This window comes from Drosophila guanche, unplaced genomic scaffold (assembly GCF_900245975.1).
Source record: "Drosophila guanche unplaced genomic scaffold, DGUA_6, whole genome shotgun sequence".
NCBI classification, from domain to species: domain Eukaryota; kingdom Metazoa; phylum Arthropoda; class Insecta; order Diptera; family Drosophilidae; genus Drosophila; species Drosophila guanche.
The window spans coordinates 3,303,401-3,328,190 of record NW_022995743.1 but is presented as its reverse complement, the minus strand read 5'-3'; the positions used below and the strand labels follow the sequence as shown (position 1 = coordinate 3,328,190).

The 24,790-nt window shown below is 49.2% G+C and overlaps 7 protein-coding genes across 15 annotated transcripts; 4 read left to right on the top strand and 3 right to left on the bottom strand.

The window, feature by feature from the left end:
- The first annotated feature begins 1 nt into the window (after position 1).
- Positions 2-1,265, top strand: LOC117587152 (transmembrane protein 208). The gene is made up of 4 exons (XM_034277661.1): positions 2-124; positions 179-334; positions 392-528; positions 596-1,265. Exons 1-4 carry the CDS (start codon positions 119-121, stop codon positions 816-818), a joined length of 522 nt encoding a protein of 173 aa, XP_034133552.1. The 5' UTR covers positions 2-118; the 3' UTR covers positions 819-1,265.
- Positions 1,266-1,681: 416 nt separating this feature from the next.
- On the bottom strand, positions 1,682-8,702 carry LOC117587073 (ATP-citrate synthase). Of its 4 annotated transcripts, none has more exons than XM_034277539.1 (9): positions 8,600-8,702; positions 7,021-7,187; positions 5,809-5,994; positions 5,012-5,738; positions 4,596-4,919; positions 3,803-4,004; positions 2,496-3,729; positions 2,092-2,432; positions 1,682-2,031 (listed from the first exon to the last, which is right to left on the bottom strand). In XM_034277539.1, exons 2-9 carry the CDS (start codon positions 7,177-7,179, stop codon positions 1,863-1,865), a joined length of 3,342 nt encoding a protein of 1,113 aa, XP_034133430.1. In that variant the 5' UTR covers positions 7,180-7,187; positions 8,600-8,702; the 3' UTR covers positions 1,682-1,862. The 4 variants fall into 4 exon arrangements, with proteins under 4 accessions (XP_034133430.1, XP_034133419.1, XP_034133439.1 ...); XM_034277528.1 differs by lacking the exon at positions 8,600-8,702 and adding an exon at positions 7,319-7,525; XM_034277548.1 differs by lacking the exon at positions 8,600-8,702 and adding an exon at positions 7,319-7,525 and having other exon boundaries at positions 3,803-3,956.
- Positions 8,703-9,791: 1,089 nt separating this feature from the next.
- LOC117587050 (transmembrane protein 131 homolog) lies at positions 9,792-24,377 on the top strand. Of its 4 annotated transcripts, XM_034277506.1 has the most exons (5): positions 9,792-10,575; positions 10,632-14,670; positions 14,736-15,098; positions 19,017-19,024; positions 24,009-24,377. In XM_034277506.1, exons 1-5 carry the CDS (start codon positions 9,964-9,966, stop codon positions 24,093-24,095), a joined length of 5,109 nt encoding a protein of 1,702 aa, XP_034133397.1. In that variant the 5' UTR covers positions 9,792-9,963; the 3' UTR covers positions 24,096-24,377. The 4 variants fall into 4 exon arrangements, with proteins under 4 accessions (XP_034133397.1, XP_034133405.1, XP_034133389.1 ...); XM_034277514.1 differs by lacking the exons at positions 19,017-19,024; positions 24,009-24,377 and having other exon boundaries at positions 10,632-13,913; positions 14,004-14,670; positions 14,736-15,528; XM_034277498.1 differs by lacking the exons at positions 19,017-19,024; positions 24,009-24,377 and having other exon boundaries at positions 10,632-13,917; positions 13,954-14,670; positions 14,736-15,528.
- Positions 15,515-16,309, bottom strand: LOC117587163 (ubiquitin-fold modifier-conjugating enzyme 1). The gene is made up of 3 exons (XM_034277674.1): positions 16,076-16,309; positions 15,718-16,017; positions 15,515-15,663 (listed from the first exon to the last, which is right to left on the bottom strand). Exons 1-3 carry the CDS (start codon positions 16,196-16,198, stop codon positions 15,592-15,594), a joined length of 495 nt encoding a protein of 164 aa, XP_034133565.1. The 5' UTR covers positions 16,199-16,309; the 3' UTR covers positions 15,515-15,591.
- LOC117587119 (monocarboxylate transporter 13) lies at positions 16,482-21,567 on the top strand. Of its 2 annotated transcripts, none has more exons than XM_034277627.1 (4): positions 16,482-16,630; positions 19,664-19,789; positions 19,868-20,341; positions 20,401-21,567. In XM_034277627.1, the coding sequence occupies exons 2-4, from the start codon at positions 19,712-19,714 to the stop codon at positions 21,265-21,267; spliced, it is 1,419 nt and encodes a 472-aa protein (XP_034133518.1). In that variant the 5' UTR covers positions 16,482-16,630; positions 19,664-19,711; the 3' UTR covers positions 21,268-21,567. The 2 variants fall into 2 exon arrangements, with proteins under 2 accessions (XP_034133518.1, XP_034133511.1); XM_034277620.1 differs by lacking the exon at positions 16,482-16,630 and adding an exon at positions 19,390-19,539.
- On the bottom strand, positions 16,592-19,338 carry LOC117587100 (transcription factor grauzone). 2 transcript variants are annotated; one of them, XR_004574038.1, is made up of 5 exons: positions 19,137-19,338; positions 18,118-19,073; positions 17,677-18,058; positions 17,148-17,607; positions 16,592-16,872 (listed from the first exon to the last, which is right to left on the bottom strand). XR_004574038.1 is itself a non-coding variant. In XM_034277591.1 (4 exons), the coding sequence occupies exons 1-4, from the start codon at positions 19,254-19,256 to the stop codon at positions 17,329-17,331; spliced, it is 1,737 nt and encodes a 578-aa protein (XP_034133482.1). In that variant the 5' UTR covers positions 19,257-19,338; the 3' UTR covers positions 16,904-17,328. The 2 variants fall into 2 exon arrangements, 1 of the variants encoding a protein (XP_034133482.1); XM_034277591.1 differs by lacking the exon at positions 16,592-16,872 and having other exon boundaries at positions 16,904-17,607.
- Positions 21,946-24,101, top strand: LOC117587131 (cytoplasmic phosphatidylinositol transfer protein 1). The gene is made up of 7 exons (XM_034277640.1): positions 21,946-22,099; positions 22,155-22,303; positions 22,379-22,467; positions 23,220-23,227; positions 23,293-23,364; positions 23,422-23,551; positions 23,615-24,101. Exons 1-7 carry the CDS (start codon positions 22,049-22,051, stop codon positions 23,944-23,946), a joined length of 831 nt encoding a protein of 276 aa, XP_034133531.1. The 5' UTR covers positions 21,946-22,048; the 3' UTR covers positions 23,947-24,101.
- Positions 24,378-24,790: the final 413 nt, after the last annotated feature.

Sequence of the window (24,790 nt, the reverse complement as noted above, 5' to 3'; positions counted from 1 at the left end):
CTGCTGATTATGCGATGTGTTTTGCAACACTAGGCCGTTTCATTGGAGTGTGTCGCCACGTAAAAGTTTCGAAATTTTGAAATAGCACTATAGTTAATACATAATTATTAAACTAAATATGGCTGTAAGTAAATTATACTCGCTGAGAATCGCCCACTAAACCATTTCTCTTACACAGCCAACGCAGAAGGGAAAACAGGGCACGAAAGGTGCGAAGCAAATCGTCGAAGAAAACAAGACCACATTAGCATTTTATCGGAACATGGCCATTGGCTGCGCTGCACCTGCTCTCCTATTGAGCTTTCTAGTCTTCGAGTTCACCAAAGTCACAATTGTAAGTCGGTACAGTGGCTAAGTGTGACTACCATTTGCTAATTTGCTTTCTCCGCAGTTCATGTACATTCTTTCGTTGGCGATTCTTGGAGGTGCGTACCAGTTCATGGCGTTCATGTCGCAAGCAAAATACTCTGACACCGGTGCTCTAGTTGACTCAGGCAACGATCTGAACATGGAGGGCGGCATAGCGGAGTGAGTACATGCACTTGTATCTGTTTCCCGATTTGCTAATCTTCAACCCGGCCTGCTTTGCTTGCAGAAATGTCAAGGATCTGATTATCCTTACGTCTGGCACGTTACTGATGGCTCTCATCTCGAACTACTTCTGGCTGGTGCTGCTGCTGGCCCCCATACGAGCAGGCTGGATGCTCTGGGGCTCCTTCATAAAGCCATGGCTTGCCCAGCGCAACGCCCAAGAGGAGCCCGAGCTGGACGAGAAAAAGCAAAAGAAAATGGAGCGGAAGATGCGTCGCATGAGATAGGAGACAGCAGCATAACTTTCAGTTCACTATCGGTTGAGGTGTCCTCTGGGGCCGGCTTAAATATGTTTAAATGAGATTTTACGCTTAGATATTGCCTAGGACCATGTAGATGTGTGTGTGCGTGTGTGATCGTTTCCAAATGATCCAAAAATGTTCAGCAAAAGACAAGAGACAATCCCCGCTATTTCAGCTACGTGAAGCATTTGTGCGATTTAATTATTTGGTGAAAATTTTATCCGAGTGAACAAACCAGAACAACAGCTTTATAGAACGCAACAACGCATTAACCACCTCTGTAGGAAATGGCCCACAGACTACTACTAAATATAATTAATTAATTTGTTCTGCGAACGTTCATCCTGTCGTGGTGTGTGCATTGTAAATACATTTACATTACGATATATTGTTTATAAATAAATGTGTGCTTGAGTGCAGCAGGAACTAGTGCATGTCCACGTCCACGTTCATTAGCACGGGAGGAGTATGGAGTGGGCGGATAATGTTTAAAATAAGTGCCAAAAATAAAAGGGAGTTCGAGCTTCTTGCAACAATTTATTCTCTTGTTGTGTGCATCCAAACTAAGGTAAGGTAAGGTATAAAAGAAGTATCAAATAATATTATGTTAGGTTGTGATGTTGTTTGCCCCGCCCCCAGGCTGGTGCTTCGAGACACACACGCACGCATCAATGACAGATTACAGAAAACAACATGGGCTAAATGTCTGATATCTTAAGAGAAACTTTAAATGCAGACGTTAGTGGGAAGAGAAAGGGGCAAAGGAGTGACACGAGCGAATTTATAAGAGATTGTTCTGCGCGGAGATAAACAGCTACTGGAGTGTGTGTTGTGGGTGTGTTTTTTGAGTGTGTGTTTTGTGGCCAACTCCTCCGTTCTTTGCTTAACTTCGTACATCTGTGCTTAACTACAACAACTTCCGATTAATATACATATATATATATATGCTTTGTATATATCTATATGTGTGTGGGGGTGTATATAAATATATAACATCAGGGCTTGCTCCTCCGCTACGCGTGTATGTGCTTAGTTGTACTGCTCGGGAATGACATAGGAGATGTCATCCCATGGATGGCGATAGAGACCCTGCTTGAGACGCTTCTGATCCATATAATGTCCAATGAAGCCTATGCTTCGGCCCAGCACAAACAGCGAGTTGATGGCACCCACATTGATGTACTCCTGCGCCTCCTCACTGGGAATTCAGAGTAAAAGTTAATAAATAAAACATTTCCACATAGGTTATAACTCGTACCTTGTGAACGATCCACTGTTGCGCAGCATGTCAACGAAAGCAGTGGCTATCACACCATCTACATTCAAAATCAAATTGGGCTTCTTGTTGGTGGTGATCTTCTCCACCTCCAGGGCGTATCTGAGCAGCGGGCACGCTGGAAAGCTCTCGAGTACAAACTCCTTGATGATTTTTACACGCACATCGGGATTGTTAATCGACTTGACGCGATGCCCAATGCCCAATATCAGTTTACCCTCCTTGCGCATCTTGTTCACAAACTCCATGGGATGCAAGTTGGTATCGTAGGCCTCGGAGAACTGTCTGGCCGAGCCATCCAGAGCACCACCAAAGCGATCGCCCTGCAAATTAACATCAGAAATGAGTCATCTTCCAGCTAATAAAACGACCTTCACTGCACTTACAATTGTCAGCAGGCCACTGACTACGGAAGATACCAGATCCTTGCCGGCACGGGCACAGACGATGGTGTTGTGAGCGCCAGAGACAGCGGGCCCATGATCGGCCGTCACCATCAGGCACATCTCAAAGAACTTGCACACGTACGAGGGCAGACAGCGCTGGAACCAGAGCAGCGAGATGACACCGCCGATGCCCACCTCCTTGCTGAGCACCTCCGAGATGGGCATGCCCGCGTAGATCAGCTCCTGGCCACGCTCATCGCAAATCGAGGTCATGAACGAGGCTGGCTTGCGGATGAGACCCAGTTCGCGGGCCCACGAGTAGTCCATGGGCACGGTCGGTGGCGGCACCTCCTCCTTGGGCACCACACGGCCCGTCTTCACCAGCTCACTGTACACGTGATGGATGAGCTCGCCGAGAGTGTCGAACGAGTCGGGGACATAGGCACGCGCCTCGCGCAGCGCCTTGTTCTTGGCTGTGGCCGTTTCACGGTCCGAATTGGCGCAGGAGCCGGCGTGTCCGAACTGCACCTCAGAGGTAAACATGCTGGCACAGGTGCCGATGCACCAGGCCACCAGTGGCTTGGTGATGCGTCCATCCTGCAGAGCGGCGCACACTTCGTACTCCTCCGTGCCGCCCACCTCGCCCAAGAGCACAATCAGCTTGGTCTCCGGATCGGCCTGGTAGCGCAGAATGTGATCCATGAACGTGGATCCCGGATACCGATCGCCGCCAATGGCAATGCCCTCGATCACGCCATCGGTGGCCTTCGATATGATGTTATTCAGCTCGTTGGACATGCCGCCGGAGCGAGAGACGTAGGCCACACTGCCCGGACGGTAGAGTTTCGAGTGTAGAATGTTGTCCAGCATGCCGCCAGTGTTGCCGATCTTGAAGCAACCCGGCTTGACGCCGCCCACTGTGGCGGGTCCAATGATGGCCACACCCTTCTTGTCGGCCTCGAAGATCAGCTTGCGTGTCATGTTCTCGGGTATGCCCTCGGCAATGATGGCCACGGTGCGTATCTGTGGGAACTCCAGCACCTCCAGCGTCGACTCGTAAGCACTGCGCAACGAGGCAAAGTTAACCAAGACATCGACCTCCTTATTCTTGTGGATGGCATCGGACATCTTCTTATAAACAGGAATGAGAATCTCCTTGTGGCCCCAGTAGTATTTCTGCTTGTGATCGCCAGTAAATGGATATACCATGGCCACCACAGAGGGTTCATCGCGCCTGCAGAAAGAGAAAGAGAGAGATTATGAGTTGGAAAGTTTCATTTGGGTTACAGAATAGTTCAATTGCTTGCCTGCAGATAAAATCAAAGTCAAGCATCGATTGCACGGCACGCTGCTGCATGCCCCAAACAATCGCCTTGGTGGTGTTGGAGAAGAACTTGCGTGTCAGGCTCGAGCCATTACGATGCTGGCCACTGGCACTGCTGCCATTGTCCGCCTCATCTGCTGAGATAGGTGGTAGTTTAATCGATTTAGCTGCAGTCGAGCTCAGGGCTTTTTGAGTTTTGATCCCAGAATGAAGTCGAGTCGAGGTCGTGGTCGATTAGTCGATTAAAAATGATGATGGAGTAGGTGGAGTAGAGAGCGAGTAGAGCGAGATCAAACCAGGATACAAGAATACACAAAGAACATATACAAAGTACATAAACAAATACGATACAAATACGATATACAAACACGGGTACGATATATACGATATATGTGAGGGTATTTTGGTTTTTTCGTGGTGCAGTTTCGAGGTGGGCCAAACGAGCATTCAAATTTTAATGTGGTTTTTTTTTTTGGTTTTTTTTTCGATTTTGATGGGGTTGTCGGTTGTCGAGGGCGAGAGCGAGGGCGATCAATGCAAATACATACAAAATACAGAGAGAATAAAAAGAGAGAAAGAAAGATCAGAGATCAGATCAAACGATTCAGTGCAGGACAATCAATGCAATCGATGCCACGGGCAAGGATGCAAATGATTAAATATTTATCCTACGATTACTGCAAGAATGGATTAGTGATCTCCTTTGGGTTTACCCGGGCGGGGACACATACACCACAAAACAGAATCAGATTCAGCTGCCATTCCATTCCACTTACCGGAGCCCAGGGCATCGCTGCTGCTGGCATCGCTGGCTGCCTTGAGATCGGCTTGAGCCTGCTGACCGCCTGGGAGCAAAAAGTTGGCCGTGGAAAACTCTACACTGGCCACCTTCGGTATGGGCCGCTTGCCCAGCGCCATGCCGCAAATGGAAGTCATGTGTGTCTCGGGTCCAAACACGTGCAGCGGTATGCCCAAGGTGCCGCCAAAGTCACGCATACGGCGCAGACCCTCCTGATAGTTGGGTCCAGCTCGACGCACAAAGATCGAGACATTGTGCTCGACCAGCTTGGGCTGGAACTCGCGCAGCGCCGTGATGATGCCTGGTAGTGAGAAACGATTTAGAACATTGTTGATCGATGGCTGATAAGATAATATGAATATATATATATGGCTTATAGAAGGTATAAATCACCTTGGAAGGTCGCGGCAACGTTTGTGAAGTTGGCAATGCCACCGCCGGTTATCAGCACCTTGCCATCGGGATGCTTGGGCGAGGAGGTCATCAGGTTTAGTATGGTTTTGGCGTACTCGTACGTCTGCTGCTCGGAGGGTGCACCGCTGTACTCGCCATAGTTTGCCAGCTCTGAGGCCCCACCAAGATCACAGATTGTGTCCGAATAGATGACGCTAGCACCGCCGCCTGCCACCATTGTCCAGATGCGACCATTTCGATTGAGAATCGTGAGCTTGAGCGAGGCACCACTCTTGGCGTCCAAGTCGGCGATGTACGCCTCCTCGGGATAGGCATCGCGGCCAAATGGTGGCGGGTAATCGATCTCTCCCCACTTGGGACGGCAAATGAAGTCGGCCGTCGAGTCCAGCTTGGCGGCCAGATCCAATATATACAGATTGTCAGCCGTTACCACCAGGGGATTGATCTCCAGATATGTGAAATACAAGTCCACGAATGTTGCATACAAGGCGACAATGAATTTGGCAATGCGCTCCTTCTGGGCCGCATCCTTGACCTCCTTGAGCAGCTTGCTCTTGACATCGGCCAGCGAGAGTTCACTGTTCACAGGGACATCCAGCTTCACGGCCTTGGCATCCACATCGCCAATATCCACGCCACCCTGATGATAGAACAGAATCGTGTCCGCCGATCGATGAGAGTAGATGCAAACGTACATTTCCTCGGCCTGGGTAGAATAAGCCGAAAGTTAGGTTAGTGGAGATTGAATAGTTGTGTAGAAGGGAGTCTGAACTCACATCGGTGTGTGGCAAAAACGGTTCGATTATGAAGTTGCGCAGCTTGCCCACAGCATTGCCAATCTTCTGATCCTTGTTGATGCGCTCGCCAATCCATTGTTTCACCTGCTCAAAGCTTTTCTTCACGCCAATCAGTCCCAGCTTGCCGCGACGCTTAATCAATTGATCGGGCTTGACCACCAGCGGCTGCAACAAACGAAATCATTCCACAATATCGAAATGTTAATTAAATTGTTTATAAGGTACGAGTGCAGCTAATAATAACAAAAATCATTGAACTTAAACAGGGGACAGTCAAGCCAGAGCAGAGAGGAGAGGAGAGGAGCGCCAAGCCAGCCGGTTTTCTCAAGCAGTTGTAGATGTAGCTGTAAATGTATCATTGTGTGTGTGTGTGTGTGTGTGTGTGTGTGTGGAGCAAGATCAGGCGATAGCGCGCGAGCGTCCCCAAGGGTCAGGCCAGCCATCGCCTCGTCATTGACAATGACAATACACACACACACACAGGTCGGAGATGCTTTTTAGAAGATCGTACGAGTGTAAATTGAACAAAAAGTCATCCGAGTCGTCAGGCGATAAAACTTTTTCGCGTAATTAAATGTTCATATCTTGAAAGAACTTTCATTCGTTTAAAAAAGAAAAAGTGTTTACGTTCGTTACTTTTAGCTGGACAAAAATCGCGGCAAATTGTCATCGGAAAAACAAAACAAAACACGCGACATTTTGGGTGCAAAATCACAGATTTAAGATTTCTCGCTTCCAATGACCGATAAAACGCGAGTGAATTTCCGTTCCCAATCCACTTGATTGAGTAATTCTATTGTGTGGAGGAGTAGCCTAGCCACTCACGCTAATCGTGCACTCAGGTGAGGACAACTACTGGAAGACCACGCCACACGACCTATAGCCATAAAGCTACATCTATAGCTATGGCACGCCGCGATAAACAAACACCACGCACAAAAATGCCGCGCTGCCACTCTGCTATTTGATTGGAACCACTCGGCTGCCTGGCGCTCGAACCATGCTGCTTATCAGGAGGAGGCTTAGTCATCCAGGGAAGGCGTGCAGAGAGTCCCCGTTCTCCCCGTCCCTCTGTTTGGGGTCAAGTTCAATGACAATGTCGAATGTTTGTGGCCGACGCTGGCCTAATTATCGGTTGCTGCTGCTATTGCTGATTAGGGATCCGGCAGGCTATTTTTAAGTGGCACTCACCGTGGTCAGCAACCAGGGATGATCGACACTCAACTTGGACCAGTCTGTGTCGGCATTGACTGTGGCAAAACGGCAAGTGGCCGCGCCTGCGCCATGGGCATTAAGGTGACGGTTCAGGATATCCTTGCCCGTGGCTTCAGTGATTGCTTTCGCCGACATCCCAGATGCTGTAAATTATAGAAAGAGAAACAGACAAAGAGGGGAGTAGCATTAGCATTATTGGATTGTATCGGATTGGTGTGCCAATTCAATGGCAAATATAGAGGGACCCGATGTCCGGGATCATGTCGTGCCGTACCGTTTGACTTTTTTCTGTACTTTCAAACTTTGATTTTACAAGTATTAACTTAGAATTGATTAGAGACGGGGCTGTCCGTGTGTGTGCGTGCAAGTGCAATAGGTATTTCTGACAGTGTTGGTGCGAGTGTTGGTGTCGTTGTTGGTGTCCGTTGTCCGGGTTTTTTTTTCTGGAACCACTTGGAACCTGTGTGTGTCGTTTGTCAACCTGCACGCTGTCGAGTTTGGAAGTAAACTGAAATCAAATATGCGCAAGCACCAGCCATGAAAGGGAAACAAAAGCCTAAGCAACAGGGCAGTGTCAGCGGACGCCTCGTCAGCGCCTTCGTGCGACGATTTAAGCGCCGAGCGCGAACTACCGAGCGAGCGGTTGCTATGAAATTTTGAAAATTCTGTTTTCACTCTCTGGATGATGATTGGGAGACTGGAGAGCGACGCGACAATAAGCACCGTTATTCCCAAGAATGACCTCTCTTCAGGCGGGAAGCCATATGCACTATCTGGACATTGGTCCATCGTCTTCCAGTGGGGTTGTCAAACAAGTGGTTGGGTTGGGTTGAACCGGTTATCGAATTGGTTTTTGGCTAAGGGCATCCAGCTGCCAGTTGAACTTTCTCCAAAAATGTCTTACAAACTAAATGATGAGTGTGGGGGAAACGGTGCATACTAGTGGCTGGCTGGCGTAGTTTTGAATCTAATTTGAAAAGCACACACATTTTAAGCAGCCACTGACATTGGCGCCCTGCCCTTCCCATCCTCTTTCCACAGGTAATGACTTTGCTATATGTACAGAAGGTATATTATATGTATACATTGTATCAGCGTACATAGAGACCGCTGTCTAATTTACATCGGGTAACGAAGTTCACTGCGCAGCGGTGCGTTCCTATTTCTGACGCGTATGGAAATCTGTGGCGGTTTTTGTGTGAAACCGAAACTGGCATTATTGGCAACCCACCGCATTTTGTAAGCGGTGAAAGTGGGCAAAATCAATACAACGCCAGTTGCATCACAGGCCATGAGGCCAGCTTCACATGTATCTAACATTGCAATTGCTCATTTTAGTGTTTGGGAATACAATTCTAAAGCAAAAACAGATATGCACACACATTTCTGCAAGATTTAATGTGCTTGCCCGCCCGAGTATGTGTACATTTGCGAGTACCAAAGCCGAACGATCTACGTCACTTGGTTACCCATGTTTTACTTTAAAATAGCACTTGCAGTGCGTTATTAACTGCCGATTTAGCAGTCCTGTGCTATTATGTTGGGGAACACTCACTTTAGTTATAGCAACTTTGCGTATATTAGCTTATAATTTACACGTAAACCAATTTTTTGCAAACTTTCTTTTTTTTTTGTGTTTGTTTTGAGTAGTGTGACCGCGGAATTATTACCGACACCCTCGGAAATATACCGAAATATACCCTTGCATTTTCAAAATATACTGTAAATATTCCGTAAATCTAAAATCATTTTTCTCGATCTGTATGTTCTATTTAATATTAGTAGCTAGTTGGGAGTGTCCGCGCTAAAACAATAGTTTTATCCGATTTATCAATCAATTCTCCACAAGACTGGCTAGTTTTCACGACTTATTTTTGTTGGAATGTTTCCAAATTAAGATTAAATCTAAAAATGTCAACGAACAAAAATAGCATAAAAACGTAACGTGACTGGGAACGGAGAGCAACGTCATTTGACAATTTGTTGCTTGTCAACAGGTAGGTATAATATAGTATAGGCATTTGTATACCCTATTTCCATAAATTAATATTAAAATTTTATTTTCAAAGCTGCTCTCAAACATTAATAATGGCAATATCTTAGACTGACATGTTTTTAACCTTTCTAACATATTCCTAATATTCTCCATCTCTCTCTCTGGATGGCTTTCCCGCTCGAATTTTAGATATGTGAGATGTTTAAGTGTCTTGCATGCAATATCGATGCGCAGTCTAGTTTTAAAAAATATCAATATTTTGGTGCAATAAGCGAAAGCTATCGGCGTTTTATTTTGAAAATAATAATATTATATTCAGGTGTGAGCTAATAAACTATGGTTGATTTAAAATATAGGTATGCATATATATTTTTGATATGTACAGAAAAATCCAACAACTGAACCCTCTAATTTATGTACATGTTACTGCAATGAGGTGGAGTCACAGGGAACCGATATACGCTATCGATACTAAAAGAAGGTAGCATGTTGTTTGATTTAGAGAGGGGGACACGCTCTGTTTTCGCACATTTTTCGCAGCCGAAAAGTATACTACTAACTGGTTCTCAATTCAGCTGATTGTTGCAATTCTAGATATGCACCACGCCATGAGATTGCCCTTCATACAAACTAACCAACATCTTGCTGTATAACTCCCATATGAAACTAACTGAAAATATTTCCATGTGCATGAGAATGCAATTGTGTATAGCTATGCGATAGTATCGCTTATCGGCATGCTGCGCTGCCATCGCTAACCACAGACACAGCTGATAATACGAGTCCAGAAAATAGGATAATAGCGACGAGACGATATTGAATAATATAAATAAAGCCCAACGCAGAGGAAACCACGACCGAAAAAACGCTGGACAGGAACTGGAAAAGCTAGGGCAGCGCAACTGCAACCAAACCCACACACGATGTACACATATTTACCGCTGCGGCTCGTCCTGAGGCTGATACCAGCTCTGTTCGTGCTGCTCGGCGCCCGAGTCAGTGGCAACAACCAGCAAATGCAAATGCAGCTGGAGCCCAGCAGTGAAAAAGTGCTGGAGGGCCTGCAGGAGAGCTTTATCAGTCTCCCGGAGCCGCACACGCGTGACCACAGCGAAATGCTGGGCGACCTGCGGATCGTGCCGCCCCACCTTGACTTTGGAACATGGTCTGTGGGGCAGGCGCGCACGAAGCAAGTGACGCTGTTCAACCAGCACACGAATCGCACGCTCCAACTGAACTCTGTGGTGGGTCCGAGTCCGGCCTTCTACAGCAGTTTCTTTGGAACGCGCGAGGTGCCGCCGCTGGGCAACACGACATTCAGTGTGGTCTTTCTTCCGCGTCAGCTGGGTGCCATATCAACGGATCTTCTCATACACACCTCCTTCGGTCGTGCGGAGATGACGGTGCGCGGCGAGGGTAGCGAGTGTCCGTATCGCCTCAAGCCGCTGGTGGGCATTAAGGCGCCCATCAATGCAACGCTTACTCCAGAGATTCACATGTACAATCCGCACGAGCGTCCGCTGCAGATACTCGAGGTAAGTGCTACACACAGTCCACAAGAAATAGCCACTAACCCGTATCTATGACACAGATTTACAGCAGTGGCGGGGAGTTCCAGTTGGAGCTGCCCAGCGGTGGCTCCGAGGGACCACAGAATCTCTGGGAGATACCGCCGCACACGCTGAAGCCAGTCATAAGGATCTCCTTCCATGGCCGCACCGCCGGCAACCACAGCGCCTACATACGCATCAAGATATCCGAACTGGAGGAGCTCGAGGAGAGCATACTGGTGATACCCGTGGAGTTCGAGATCCTGCCCAAGCACACACCCTACGCACGCAACCCGCTGGCGGACTTTGGTCGCGTGGCCACCCACAATGCGGAGGCCATGGAGTTCAAGCTGGACATGCACGACCACAACGAGCACAGCAGCGAGCTTTTCGGCAGCTATCTGCGGAATATTCCGGGCCTCTTCTTCGATCCCAACAGCACGAGCATCGTGCTCGATCCCAAGCTGTTCGAGAGCAGCGAAACGATCAACGACCTGCTGGTGATCAGCAGCAAGAGCTCCAGCTCCAGCCCGGACCCAGTGCAACCTTTCACGGTTCTGGTCCGAGCAGAGATCTTCAAGGGCGGCCTCTCCTTCGATGGGAATGTCACCAAATTTCTAACCGGCGGCTCCACCGCCGATGGCTCGGAGGCAGCCTCACCGCTGGAGCGGAAACGCTCGCTGGTGGTGCGCAACAACTTTGCCATGCCCCTCATCCTCTACAATGTGAGCCTGAGCGAGCCGATAGACGAGTCGCTGCTGGAGGTGACCATGATGGGTGATGCGCTGCAAGTGCTGCTGCAGCCAGGCGACTCTGTGGAGCTGCTAAAGCTCAATCTGCTCAACGATGAGGTGATGTTCAAGTCCTCCCTACGGATCGACACGAATGTCACCACCTTCGAGATGCCAGTGGTCTCGTGCAGCGGCCGTCTGCACGTCTCCGCGCAGCCATTTGTGTTGCGGATACCACAGAAGAAGCGCGAGCGAGAGCTGCAGCCGGAAGTGCCCAGCCTGGAGCTGGATCTGGGCACTGTGCCATATGCCCAGATGTCGCGCGATGGCTATGTCATCCTGCGCAACGACAATCCCATGCCCATTAAGATCACAAATTGGTTCTTCAAGGAGCCCAAAACCGTCTACTCGACCAGCTCCTTCTTTGGCTGCCTGCTCGCGGAGGACATTGAGAACTCGCAGGATGACTTGAACGAGGCCACGCGGCTGCACATCTGCCGGTACTTGGGCCAGGGCGACAGCGCCGTCTTCCAGGTGGCCGTCAAGACCTACATCGATGGTCCCGCCGAGGGCACCCTCAAGGTGTGGACACCCTACGAGGTGGTGCGGGTGCCCGTCAAGTTCAAGGCCTCCATGGGACAGCTGGACATCGACCAAGAGCAGCTGAGCTTCAAGAACTGCTTCCCCGGCAAGATCTGCACCGCTGTGCTGAGCATCCGCTCCAGCTTCACGCATCCCGTGCACGTGAAGAGCATCAGCTTCGCCAAGCCGGGTCTACGCTTCAAGGACTTCAATGCCAAGGGCACAACCATCGCTGCCCAGACGCTCACCAAGGTGGGTCGCATCTACTTTGAGCCGACGGCCATGTGCCAGAGTCAGTGCTACATTCGTGACTCCACTAACGATCAGGCCGTGTTCCCCAGCATACCGGGTGGAGGATCACTTAGCGGAGAGCCCAGCAGCATCAACAACAATCTGCTCTACGATGGCGTGGAGCTGCGCCAGCGCACGGAGCTCTATCGGCAGTTCAAGCGGCAGCTGCAGGCCCTCACCCTGACGCTGCACAGCGACGAGCTGCCGCCGCTGGAGCTGGACTTTGCCATTGCCGTGGAGTGGCCAAAACTGGTGCAATTCCAGCCCATACCCCCGACGCCGGCCATCGAGATCAGTCAGGTGCAGCGGCAGTGGATAACGCTGACGAATCCGTCGCAGCAGCCGCTGCTCCTCGACTACTTTCTGTCGGATCCGGCCTACGCCAGACGAACACAACTCTCGCTGCCCCACGAGGTGATCGATGTCAGCTCCACCAGCTGCTATCTGACCGATCGTGAGGTCTTCTCGCTGCCCGAGGCCGGTGGCCCCATTCTGCTGCCCGGTGGATCCAGCCTCACCATTCCAATCACCTTCAGCGCCTATCAGCCGGAAAAGTACTGCACCCTACTCCATGTGAGGAGTAATCTGACGCTCTACGAGGCTGTCTGGCTGCAGGCACGCGCCGTGCAATCCCAGTTCCGCTTTGGCAATCGTCGTCCCGGCTCCCTGACGCCGCTGCTCTTCGATGTGCCGCCGGATCAGTTTGCAGACTGCCAGTCCGGCGACAAGGCTGTGGTTACGGTCCGGAGTTTTACGGCTCGCAATGCGGGCGTCATACCCATGAGGATCGAGGGATTCCTGATTGGTTCGCTGCCCTGCGAGGACTACGGCTTCAAGGTGATGGACTGCGCAGGCTTCGATCTAGGTGAGAATGAGACGCGCAAGGTAGAGATTGCATTCAGCTCGGACCTAACGACATCGCGCGTGAAGCGAACGCTGACGCTGATCACGAATCTCACCTACGACATTGGATACTTTATGCTCGCCCAAATGCCGTCCGACAGCGTGGAGCAGTGCGCCGTCCATTTGGTGCGACCCGTGTGGGAGACATCGCTGCGCAATGCTGCACTTGTGGTGCTGCTGGCCAGCTTCTGTCTGGTTTTGGTGGCGGCTGTGTTTGATTCGAAGGCCATTATGACGCAGCAGAGTGCGTACGATGCGGCGCGGTACAAGGGCCCCGTACAGCCCACTTTTAATCTGCGGAATATTGTAAAGATGCAGGCCGAGGAGGCGGCAGCCAAAACAGAGGCAGTGCAGCAGCAGCATCATCATCACCATAACCACCAGCAACAGCAGCGGGCCAGGAATGGCAACCAAGTGAAGGAAGTGCGTAAGAGGACATTCATGGCGCCCACAACTACGACAGCGTCGCGGAAATCCAAGCCCTCCTGGTCATCCTGGGGCATGGACATGAATTCCCTTAGCAAGCACTTGCAGAAAGCACCGAAACCAAAGCCCCAAGCCATAGTAAATCCCACACCCAATCCTCCACAGCCCACGCCAGTGCCCGTGGAGTCCGTCAAACCCGCGAAAAAATCAGCGACGCCATCACCGCCACAGCCAGCAGCGCCAGTGCGACCCCAGAAAAAGATCAGACAGACATCCGTGGTTGTGGCAGCAACAGCAGCTAAGCCCAAGACAGCAGAGCCATCGCCCAAGACAGCAGAACCAGCGACCAAAGTAGAGCCCAAAGCAGAGCCATCACCCAAATCAGAGCCAGCGCCCAGGGCAGAACTATCACCAAAGGCAGAACCAGTGTCCAAAGCAGACCCTTCACCCAAAGCTGAACCTTCCCCCAAAGCAGAACCCTCGCCTGTGTGTACCCCAGTCGTCCAGGAGGTGCAGGAGAAACCAATGCCCAAGCCGAGTGCCCCACAGCCAGAGAATATATCGCCCAAACCCGTCAAGATGCAGGAGCCACGCGTGCTTAAGGAACAGAATGGATCGGCCAAGAAGTTGGGCAAGACTCCGGGACGCGAGAGGGAGCGGGAGCGACGCAAGGAACAAAAGGCCACCACCAACGGCACATCGTCTGTGGGCGCAGTGAGGAAATCGGAGCGTAAGCAGCGTCAGAAGCAGCTCAACTTTGGCCAAGCCGCAACCAGCACCTCGCCACCAGCCTCGCCGGATACCATGAAGTGCATCACATCGCCATGGGAGACCAGCAGTCGGGTGTCGTTCAGGGATGTGCTACAAACAGCCAGTAGCCAGGCGGCACCAATGGATAATGGAATACATTTGGCAGGAGCAGCCACAGCAGCAACGGTGGCACCTCCAGTAGCAGTCGTAGAACAACCAGTGGCAGCACCAGCAGCAGGAGGAGCATCAGCTGCATCATCAAGCGATCTCGGACCGATTGGAGGTAGCCGAAAGAACTCGACGCCGCCAGCGATGACATCTTTGTGGGAACCCTTGTCGGCCACAGCCAGCAATTCGCTCTTTGCCAATGCGGAGATTGAGCTGCCACCCGTGGATGGTAAGCAACACACAGAAGACACAGTCCAAGCAGTTTCTCTTTAGCTCAAATCTTCCTTTTTGCAGATCTGTACGAGCAGAGGGAACGGGAACGACAGCTGCAACAACAGCAGGTGCAGTGGGAGCGCAGCGAATTGGTTATGCAGCAGCAATTGCTGCTGCAGCAGGCCCAACAATTGGAGTTGCAGCAGCGGCAGCAGGAACAGCAGCAGAAGCAGCTGCAGCAGGAGAAACTCTTGCTGCTGGCCAATATGGAGAGCAACAATTGGGGTTCGCCCTGGTCGCCGCTGGGCTACGGTGCTTGGCCGGATCAGCCGACGGGTGTGGTGAATGTTGTGCGCCCGCCACCGGGTCTCAGTCAGCTGCTGGCCACATCGCACAACATTGCACAAGAGCAACAACAGGGGACAGCAGCAGGAGTGGCAGCAGTTGGAGGAATAGGAATTGGAGCTGTAGCTGGAGCAGTAGCAGGACCCGGCGAGAGTCTGCCTACTCAATATGATCCATTCACCTCGCCAAGCTCAATCTGGTCAGACACCTGGCGTCAGTCTTCGCAACGCAACAACAACCACAACAACAACAATCACATGAACTGAGAAGGAGTCGGTGGGAGGAACAAGCTCACAGATCAAATAACTGAAATGAAATCAACCAAATGAAATTCTTACCACATAAACACAAAACTTAGGCTATGCGATAAACGATGGATGGATGGATGGATGGATGATGATTATTAATATGAAACAAAACAAGACGAGACGAGGACTAAGACGTAGCTGATGGAGCAGGGACGAAGCATGATCTTTTCCAATTTGACTTTTGACTAAATAAACGCAAAGATAAAATGACTTTCATATTACATTTTGCATTTGTTCATTTTCTTTTGCCGCTTCCTCAATCCAAACAGAAATCGAATTTATAATTATTTCTCCTTGTATGTGATGATGCCCTTCTCGATGAGGTCTGGAACCTCCACAGCCAACCATGGTGCCAGCTGTAAAGAGAATCATGAGTAGATTTCTTTGCTGCATATTTTTGTGTCACTCACTCCCAAAGCCATGGCATGAGCAATTCCGAACTTTGGCACATTCCGTGCCCACAGTGGCTTAAAGTGATCTGTTAGGCAGATTTTTCCACCACGATACATTTTTGCCGTCTTGCCATCCAGCTCGGGCAGCGCTATCTCCGGTGCTGTCGTTGGGTATGTCACTGGAATGTCAAACTCCACATCAAACTCGTACTTGAGGAGGTTGTGCATGTACCAGCATTTGCCGAACCATTTGGTGCCCTCTTTGTTGGACTCCAGCCGGAACCAGTCGCTGCCCGACTGCTTATTGTTCTCCACATACTGCAAGTCAAGCAATGCAACAGTTGAGACAGTTTTGTTGTAGATATGCGCCACTCACCTTGATCAGTGCCTGGTATTCCTCTTTGAGTCTCTGCACCCACACGTCCTTCTCGCGTGGTCCAGCTCGTATCTGTAACAGTGGAATGTTGCTCAGTGTCTTTCTGGTGCTATCGTCCACCATTCTGGCCTATAGTTTGTTCAGGATGCAATAGAAATTAAGGAAAATCCAAAGGAAAACACCTTGGGTGACACGTTCACACGTTTGTGTGAGCGAAAGAGACAGCTGCAAGCAGCTGTGCGGGCAGGTGTGCATTTCAGCTTAAAAACAATCGATATTAATCGATACTTTGGCGCCAATATGCGTTGCGAAATTTAATTTGATTCCACACATTGTGCCCCATAATGTATTTCAGTTGTCATTCGGCATTATAAAAAGGCATGGGGCCAGGCATTTTACTCAAACAATATTTGCTCGTCGCGAGATAAGCATCAGCTAGAAAAGAACTCCTCTAAGAGGTGATAGTGTGGAAATAAAACCAAACAAACAAGATTTGAAAAAGTAAATAGTGTCTGCTCTCTTTGTGCAAATGAAAATACGTCTATAATTCGTCAAGTAAGTACAGAGGATACTGGCAAAAGGGATCTGGGATGCGATAGAAGGAAGTTTGGTCGTTCACTTTGTGATTCCCATTATATTGTCTGGTCTGGGAACCACTTGAAGTGATTTCCCAGGCTTGCAAATAGCAACATTTTGTGGGGAAACACCTACAAAAGGTTCAAAGATCTTGGGTACTTTTAGAAATCTTTGACAAATCGAAAAATATTCCATCGGTAAACAGGATGATCTCTGAGATGCTGCTAGAAAAAGAAGAAAAAATTGTTTTGTTATTTCGATGGCACAGATTTCAAGCATTCTGCATGAGACTAGAAAAAACGACATAAACACACACGCCGATCGATGGTACCTTTGAACTAAGCATGATAATGCCAATCCAATCCGTTGATAAGACGTGGAGCAGATCCACTTAAAAAACCAAACCAAACCGGTTCGAGTGTCTGAAGCCAGCTTGAGCCACAGAGCCATGTGCTATATGTGCTCGCGGTATGAAAATATAATAAAAAGTGATTACCAGACTCGACCTTAATCGCTGATAAGGCAGCATCGATGTCCGTTATACCAGTTCGAGATGATCAGGGTGCAATCCGCGAACCAGTTACAGCCGGTTACAGTCGTCCAGCCCCCACTTTACACATTGATTCTCGCAGTTCTTTGAACAGAATTTACTTTTCGCTTTATTATGCGCCACTTTGTTAGCACTCCTCCGCTGCAGGAGGACTAGCTAGAGCCTCGACAGCAGTGGATTGTGGCTCTGCACTGCCGTCCTCTCTGCCCGCGGTGGTCTTGCGCACGCTGGCTGCAATAATTGAATCCTTTTTGCGTCCCCGCACCAAGCGCTGCCGGCGGTACTCCTCCCACTCCTTTCGATGCACCTTCTTGCGATGGGCATGCATGTTGGCATTCGAGTTGAAGGTTTGCGTGCAGTGGGGACAGGTGTACAGCACCTCGCCCGTGTGCGTTGTCAAGTGTTCCTAGAAACAAAACAACCCCAAAGGTTCAAAAGGCTATCAGACAGACGGGCAGACTTCCCTCTGGCTTACCCGCAATTCGTTGGGCCGCTTAAAGGCCTTCTCGCACATCGGACACTGATGATTGCGTGCCGTGTTGTGGGTGTACTTCAGGTGATGCTGATACGCCTGCAGGCTGGGTGAAACCTTGAGGCAAAGCTCGCACTGCATCGGCTGTAGATTCTCGAGAGTGTGCATCATTTTGATGTGACGCGCCAGGCCGTATTTGGTGGTCAATTTGGAGTCGCACAAATGGCACTCGATGGTGGCCTGCGGTGCGCCCGTGTGCTCCTTCATGTGGCGGGCGAGTGCTTCCCGTCCGCGTATCGACTTGCCGCAAACGTCGCAGATCTTGGCATATAAGTTCAAGTGCACGAGCTTGAAATGCTGCTGCATGGTGTATTGGGTGGGGAAGCTGCAAATTAGAGAATGAATCAGAAGTCTTAGAACCAATTCAGGGGCTGGCGCACTCACGTCTTGTCGCAGTTGGTACACTTCACCTGGCACTGCTCCTTAGGAATGTGCGTTAGTTTGTGGCGTTCACAGACGACGGCGCTGTAGAAACTCTTCGAGCAATGATCGCACTGGTAGAGCCGCCCCTGCGACTTGGCGTTGTGCATTCGCATGTGGAGTTCAAGGCTGCGCCGCTGGCCCATTACACGATCGCAGATTGTGCACTTGAAGAGGTCGGGATCCTCGTGGCGGCGCAGATGGTCAACCAGTACGCCGCGCTTCCTAAACTTTCGATTGCAGCAGACGGCGTAGCCGCGCTGATGATGCTCCCGTCGCACATGTACGAGCATATCCGAGAAACCCTCCATGGGGGCATTGCACACGGGACACTGCATCTTGTAGTGCTGCTTGATGTACTCATTGAACTCGCTCGACTTTTGCTGATTGTACACGGGGGCTTTTTTTGGCTTCTCTACGAGCCGCACACGGCTACGCCCGCGGGCTTGTCCACGAGCCTTGCGAGTGATAGTCGGTGTGGGTTTCTCCAGTTGGTCCTCGTCTTCTTCCGTTGCGCAGTCACTGTGTGACTCAAAGTCTTGCTCCTCCTGATCCTCCAGCACATCTGCGATGGTCAAATCTGCCTCGGGATACTCAATTTTAATCTCATTTAAATTGATCTGCTCCAGCACGTTCTGAAATTCTTCGTCATTGGCAGCGGCAGGCGTTTTGCGTGGACGCCCACGCCTGCGCTTCACGGCAGCTGCCACGCTTTCCTCGTTCTCATCCTTTACAGCGCCGCCATAAACGGCGGCAACCACGGCTGTTGGAGTGCTGTTCTCTTCGGTCTCCTCGGGCTGCTTTGTTGCCAGTGCGGCGAGGGCTTTGTGGGCATTCTCCACGGTTAAATAGAAGTTGTGAAACAGCAACAGTTGTTCCCAGCATGATCCGCACACGTAGCCACTGACTGAATCAGTCAACTGCAATGAAAAGCGTCCAAATTTATTCGAAACTCAAGTCAAGCGATTTGTGTTTTTGTTTACCCGAAACCAAAAGTGTTTTTCAATTATTTGCTTTAAGCCGAGCGAGTCAGCTTCGACGGAATCGAATTTGATATTGCTGATGGCGTTATTCACATTATGGGTGCACATAAAGCACGGCATTATGCCTCAGGTGCCCAATAATTAAGGAAAATGCGCACAAATTGTTAATTTAACTTATTCGAGTCTGAACTGGCACAGCTGATTGATACCATCTCCAAAACTATCGATAAAATGGTATCGAAACAAAACAGGGTTGATTTTCGTCTTTTTACTGCGCCGACTAAATTAAGCAATTTAAGCAATTTAATTTAATTTGTTAATTCGCGGAGATTTGTTTACGAAATGGACACGCCGTGTCTGTGGAATGAAGATACAAATCATTCACCTTCAGGCGAATAGACGCGTAAGTCAGCGTCAGCTTCAGTTATGCTTGGGTGTCTTGGGTCTCTGCTCTGCTTATCTTGACTCTCTATCAATGCCATAAACAAGACAAACGTTTTTAATATGCTTATCTTACCTGTTTTCAGCTGCCCGAAGCCATTGTATTAGCAAACTTGGAGCGTATTTAGCCAGATATGGATGTGCAGACGAGCCGTGTTGTTCCAGATGGTGGCTGGGGATGGGTTGTGGTGGCAGCCGTGGCCGTCATTAATGTAAGCAATCAACAATTGCGTTTTAGAATTAAAAATTAACTAACCCACATCATTGTTGTTCTTTTTTCACCCTCACAGATGACAAATCAGTCCATTTTGTCCGTATTTGGACAGCTTTTTGTGGGTGAGCTGCGTCGGATGAACGAGGACACCTTTACATCGGCGCTGATCACGAACCTAAACAGCTTGGCCTTGAATTTCTCGGGCCTGTTCGTTGGGCCTGCCATTAAGAGCTTTAAGCCGCGAAATGTGGCAGCCACGGGCTGCATCTTGGTCTCCTTTGGCCTGGCGCTGTGCTCCTTTGCCACAGAGAGTTGGCATTTCATCGTCGGCTACAGCTTCTTTGTGGGCTTTGGCCTGGGACTCATTTCGCCTTCCACATTCATGGCCATCAATTCCCACTTCAGCAGCAAGCGAGGCCGTGCCGTGGGCGTCTCGCTGGCAGGTGCTGGCGTTGGACAAGTGCTCATTCCCCACGTGGTGCGCTACTTCCTGGATAACCACGGCTTTCGGCTTGCAGTCCTCGCCATGTCTGCTCTCTCACTGACTGGGGTAAGTCTTTAACGAACATCTCATATGTAAATCAGGTCTAATTCTGTTCGTTTTTTCAGCTCTTTGGTGCCATGTTTTTGAAGCCACTGAATCCGCCCGTCAAGCACAATAACCGCCGACACATTCGCCTGCTGGCCGAGACGGACGGGGAGAAGGGTCAATCGAGTCCCTTGCAGATTGTCGTTGTAGCCACACAAAGCAAGATCGATGAAGCACAGCCAAAGACCGAGTCGCTGTGCCGACGAATGGGCAATCGACTGGTCCAGGCCATGGATTTGGAGCTGCTCAAGGACGCCGTTTTCTGGAGCATCATTGTTGGCATGGCGCTGGTCTACACGGCCACCATCAACTTTACCATGATTTTTCCCGACTTTCTCGGCCAGACGGCTGGTCTGAACAGCACCGTGGTGGCCTTCTGCATGTCTGTGGTGGCCGGTGCCGACATTGTGTGTCGCCTGCTGCTGCCCTGCATTACGGATCACCTGAGGATACCCTACCGCGTGGTTTTCCTGCTCGGCACAGCTGGCCTACTGTTTGCGCGTCTTGTGCTGGCTGAGAGCCAAGACCTGAGCGTCATCATTGCCATGTCCATACTGATAGGCATGATGAAGTCTGCCACTGTGATCAACAACAATCTCACAATATCGGCGCACTGTCGCTCGGACAAGCTGGCCGGCGGTCTGGGGCTGAGCATGATGTCGAAGGGCGTGATTGTCATCACAGTGGGACAGCTGCTGGGATGGGTGCGCGACTACACCGACTCCTATGTCATCTGCCTGTATGCCCAGATAGTGCTGCTTCTGGTGGTGGTTCTGGCCTGGGCACCGGAGATCTACTACCGTTTCCGCATGCAGAAACGCACCACCTCCAAATCCATGGAGACGACTGTTGATGCCGCCGAAGAGAATGTCAAACTAAACTCTTGAATCTCGTGGCATTGGTCTAGGATGGAGTTTAATTTAAGAATGGGGAGTATAATTTACGATGTGATAATCGGCGCTGTGGAATAGTTTCAAGATTGATCCATGATCCACTCTGGTGGCTATTCCATAGCGTCGAGGGGTGAATAGTATTCGGGTTGTGAGGAAAGACCAGTGCCATGTGCGCGATGTATTAGAATTAAGGTTTATTTTCGACTATTTATTGCCATGTAGCACTTAGAGACTTAACTTTTGTACTGCCACAAGAGCCAAAACAGAAACACAAATATAATTATTACAAAAACATAACGAATTTTAACATTATATAGTGAATATGTCCAATTATTATAGGATACAAATTTGTTCATACTCTAAAAATATGCTTTTGATATGTAGAGCACGTGTAGTTACCATGTAGCAAAAATACAAGTTGGATCTTCTTTGTTTATAGCTTATTTTAAAGATAATCAAATGAATGGGAGTCATTGAAATTAATCAATGTTGATTCACCTATTGCATAAAATTACACGTTTAGCGATGAGGGTCTTAGTTAGCCTGAAATATTAAATCGAATATCAAAATCGGGGAAAATTATTTGGAATTCTCTACATTTACGGTATCTTTTGAAAGCTACCAGACATAATTTGGTATATTTCTGAGGGTCAAGCGGTTTTCGCTCAATATCTCCACGGTCACCCTGCGGCCTGGCGAGTTGTGTGCGGCGGATTTTTTTGCGTAACGTTTGGAATTTTAATTTCTGTGAAGGCTCGTCTTGAAACGCTGTGACATGGTGCTGACGAAGGAATATCGTGTGTGCATGCCGCTAACCGTGGAGGAGGTGAGCCCATCCATCATTTGTCGCCAGCACCTGATTTTATGTCATTATTTCTTAGTACAAAATTGGCCAGCTGTATATGATAGCACGCCATAGTCTGGAACAGTCCGAGGAGGGCGAAGGCGTTGAGGTGGTGGAGAACAAACCCTGTAAAGATGATGTCCACGGCAAGGGCCAGTACACAGAGAAACACATCCACTTGTCCAGGTGAGCTGCGCCAGGTTTTTGCATAGACTTTTGGCAGCTAATCAAAGATTCGTTCGCTTCCCCCTCCGAAAACAGTCGACTGCCTTACTGGGTGCAAGCCATCTGCCCGCGCGTTTTCTATGTGATAGAGAAATCCTGGAACTACTATCCCTACACACTAACAGGTGAGTGGGTGGACAGCAGCAGCCCACCTTTGACTGGGCGTGCGCATCCACGGGGGGTGTCGTGTCGCTCCCCACACGCACCTTGTGTTTATCCTTAGCATTCAATTACTACACTTTCTACTGTGGCCATATGGCAGCTGCCCAGGCCTTGTCCGTTCTTAGAACATCAAGCTATTCCGGGGATATCAATCAGACAAGGGCATGTGTTGGTGGGGGTTTGTCTGCCGATAAAGCCCCCCATAAAGTCTTACGCACACTTGTCATGCCACCAATACGTCACCATTGCTAGGCATCATGGCAGCCGATATCAACTTCATGCTGGGCAGAACAGACAGCGACTCGGTTCCAATCGGCGTTTGGCCAATTGTTAACAAATGCTGGAATTCCCAGCACATTCCTCCGCTCTGTTCTGATAATATCAGATTACACATAAGTCCACAGTGCACTCAGAGAGCTACACATGTATGTAAATAGATATTTCCCCGAATAAGCCAACCAGCTTATGATTCCCTTTGATTCCCTTATCTATCACGCATATTTATGGCTTTATAAGTGCTCGGATCAGTTTGCAAGTCTCTGATTGGCATTCGATTTGTACTTTTACTTTGCTGCGGTCTTATTTATAAATCGTTTTATTAGACACACGCCAGAGATATATTTAGAATGGATTATTGATTTCGATTTTCTCATTAAAATTTCATGTGCCATAATGGAACTGTAATTGGAACCCACCTTCCACCCTACCCATGTAGAGTATACGGTAATTACACACAAAAGTTTATTTCTGTATGTCCTCCGCTAAACCGCTCCTCCCTCTATTCACAGTGCTCCTTTATACCCAAGTTGAATGTCCTGATCAAGACCAAATATGAGGACAACAATGGCACCACAGATAATGTGAGACACAGACTTCCAGGCAGTATTCTCTTTTGTTATACCAAATCTCTTTGACAGTGTCTGGATCTTAGCGAGGAGGAGCTGAAGCTGCGCTCTGTGGATCACCTGGACATTGCTTTTGATGAGTTCAGCCCCAAGCACTACAAGCCTGAGGAAGATCCCAAGTTCTTTAAATCCATAAAAACAAGTAAAGTAACCCTCAAGTCGCGACTACCCAGACATTAATTGTTACACTCTTTCCCTGCTTTAGATCGCGGTCCACTGGTTGAGGGTTGGCGGGAAACGGACAAGCCCATCATGTGCTCCTACAAGGTAGTCCATGCCAGCTTTGAGGTCTGGGGCCTGCAGACCAAGGTTGAGGACTTTATACAGCGCGGCATACGCGACATACTGCTGCTGGGCCATCGCCAGGCCTTTGCCTGGCTGGACGAATGGCACGGCATGACACTGGAGGATGTGCGTGACTACGAGCGCCAGAAGCAGGCAGAGACCAACGAGAAGGTGCAGGCAGCTGGCGATGGCCCAACACCCAATGCTACTGGCAGCAATGGGCGTAACACACCCACTCAGGATAGTAATTAGGTGAATGTCCAGATATTTCAGCTTTAGTCAATGTTATACCAAAATTTTAGTGTAGACAAAAGGCAGGAGGAGGAGGCATAAGTGTACCTGCACAAAAGAGACAACTGTTGAACATATGTACCTACAAACATATGCAAATACATATGTAGATATATTATCATTGCATTTCACTGGTCCAAAGAGGCAAAACTGCCGCAAAGACAAGCACAAAACTCGAAAGTCAAAGACCCCCAAAATAGATTGTTAAACAGCCGCACATACAGGATGCAAATACATATATATATATCTTATACACGTATTGCGCACTATATATTTGTGTCTAGTGAACGGTTTTTGTTAACTATATTCCGTAGCTTAGCGCTGACCAGATCAAAGTGCGTTCCATATTTTGATGTACAATAAAGATGATGTTACACCGGGCAACGATTGCATACACCTCGTGCTCTATGGATTATTAATTACTTTTATTCGACACATTAGCCATTTGTTTAGCCATAACGGTTTGTCGGCCAATTGTTGGCCATTTGTATGCGCCAAAGCTGGCGAGTGTTGAACCAGGTAGTGTAGATGCGCATGTCTCCAGTCAACATGTTGCAGAAACATATGCACATCATTTAATACGAACACACAACAAACATCGACCCTGAAAGTGATCGTAAATCAACAACCTCACCCCAAACAGCTGCTCCGAGATACGAACGAGCCCCCCACGTAACGGCTCTCACGCGCTCTCACACTCTCCTCTCTCCGCTCTGGTCAGCTGTTTTTGGTGGAGATCTGTGGCGTCAAAGAGGAAGAACCAACCAAAATCAACCAGCGATTCGCAAACGCGCCTCATTTGAAC

Excerpts from the sequence above, each read along its gene's own strand:
- LOC117587152 (XM_034277661.1), top strand. Across the intron at positions 335-391 it reads AGTTCACCAAAGTCACAATT|TTCATGTACATTCTTTCGTT; the intron begins GTAAGTCGGTAC and ends CTTTCTCCGCAG. Across the intron at positions 529-595 it reads ATGGAGGGCGGCATAGCGGA|AAATGTCAAGGATCTGATTA; the intron begins GTGAGTACATGC and ends CTTTGCTTGCAG.
- LOC117587073 (XM_034277539.1), bottom strand. The coding sequence starts at position 7,179 with ATGTCGGCGAAAGCAATCACTGAAGCCACGGGCAAGGATATCCTGAAC. Across the intron at positions 4,005-4,595 it reads CAGCGATGCCCTGGGCTCCG|CCCTGAGCTCGACTGCAGCT; the intron begins GTAAGTGGAATG and ends AAACTCAAAAAG. Across the intron at positions 2,433-2,495 it reads TCAGTGGCCTGCTGACAATT|GGCGATCGCTTTGGTGGTGC; the intron begins GTAAGTGCAGTG and ends GTTAATTTGCAG.
- LOC117587050 (XM_034277490.1), top strand. The coding sequence starts at position 9,964 with ATGTACACATATTTACCGCTGCGGCTCGTCCTGAGGCTGATACCAGCT. Across the intron at positions 10,576-10,631 it reads GTCCGCTGCAGATACTCGAG|ATTTACAGCAGTGGCGGGGA; the intron begins GTAAGTGCTACA and ends TCTATGACACAG. Across the intron at positions 14,671-14,735 it reads TGAGCTGCCACCCGTGGATG|ATCTGTACGAGCAGAGGGAA; the intron begins GTAAGCAACACA and ends TCCTTTTTGCAG.
- LOC117587163 (XM_034277674.1), bottom strand. The coding sequence starts at position 16,198 with ATGGTGGACGATAGCACCAGAAAGACACTGAGCAACATTCCACTGTTA. Across the intron at positions 16,018-16,075 it reads AATACCAGGCACTGATCAAG|TATGTGGAGAACAATAAGCA; the intron begins GTGAGTGGCGCA and ends CTTGACTTGCAG. Across the intron at positions 15,664-15,717 it reads CTCATGCCATGGCTTTGGGA|CTGGCACCATGGTTGGCTGT; the intron begins GTGAGTGACACA and ends TTCTCTTTACAG.
- LOC117587100 (XM_034277591.1), bottom strand. The coding sequence starts at position 19,256 with ATGCCGTGCTTTATGTGCACCCATAATGTGAATAACGCCATCAGCAAT. Across the intron at positions 19,074-19,136 it reads AAAAACACTTTTGGTTTCGG|TTGACTGATTCAGTCAGTGG; the intron begins GTAAACAAAAAC and ends TTTTCATTGCAG. Across the intron at positions 17,608-17,676 it reads AGCGGCCCAACGAATTGCGG|GAACACTTGACAACGCACAC; the intron begins GTAAGCCAGAGG and ends TTTTGTTTCTAG.
- LOC117587119 (XM_034277627.1), top strand. The coding sequence starts at position 19,712 with ATGGATGTGCAGACGAGCCGTGTTGTTCCAGATGGTGGCTGGGGATGG. Across the intron at positions 19,790-19,867 it reads CAGCCGTGGCCGTCATTAAT|ATGACAAATCAGTCCATTTT; the intron begins GTAAGCAATCAA and ends TCACCCTCACAG. Across the intron at positions 20,342-20,400 it reads CTGCTCTCTCACTGACTGGG|CTCTTTGGTGCCATGTTTTT; the intron begins GTAAGTCTTTAA and ends TCGTTTTTTCAG.
- LOC117587131 (XM_034277640.1), top strand. The coding sequence starts at position 22,049 with ATGGTGCTGACGAAGGAATATCGTGTGTGCATGCCGCTAACCGTGGAG. Across the intron at positions 22,304-22,378 it reads AAACACATCCACTTGTCCAG|TCGACTGCCTTACTGGGTGC; the intron begins GTGAGCTGCGCC and ends CTCCGAAAACAG. Across the intron at positions 23,552-23,614 it reads CTTTAAATCCATAAAAACAA|ATCGCGGTCCACTGGTTGAG; the intron begins GTAAAGTAACCC and ends TCCCTGCTTTAG.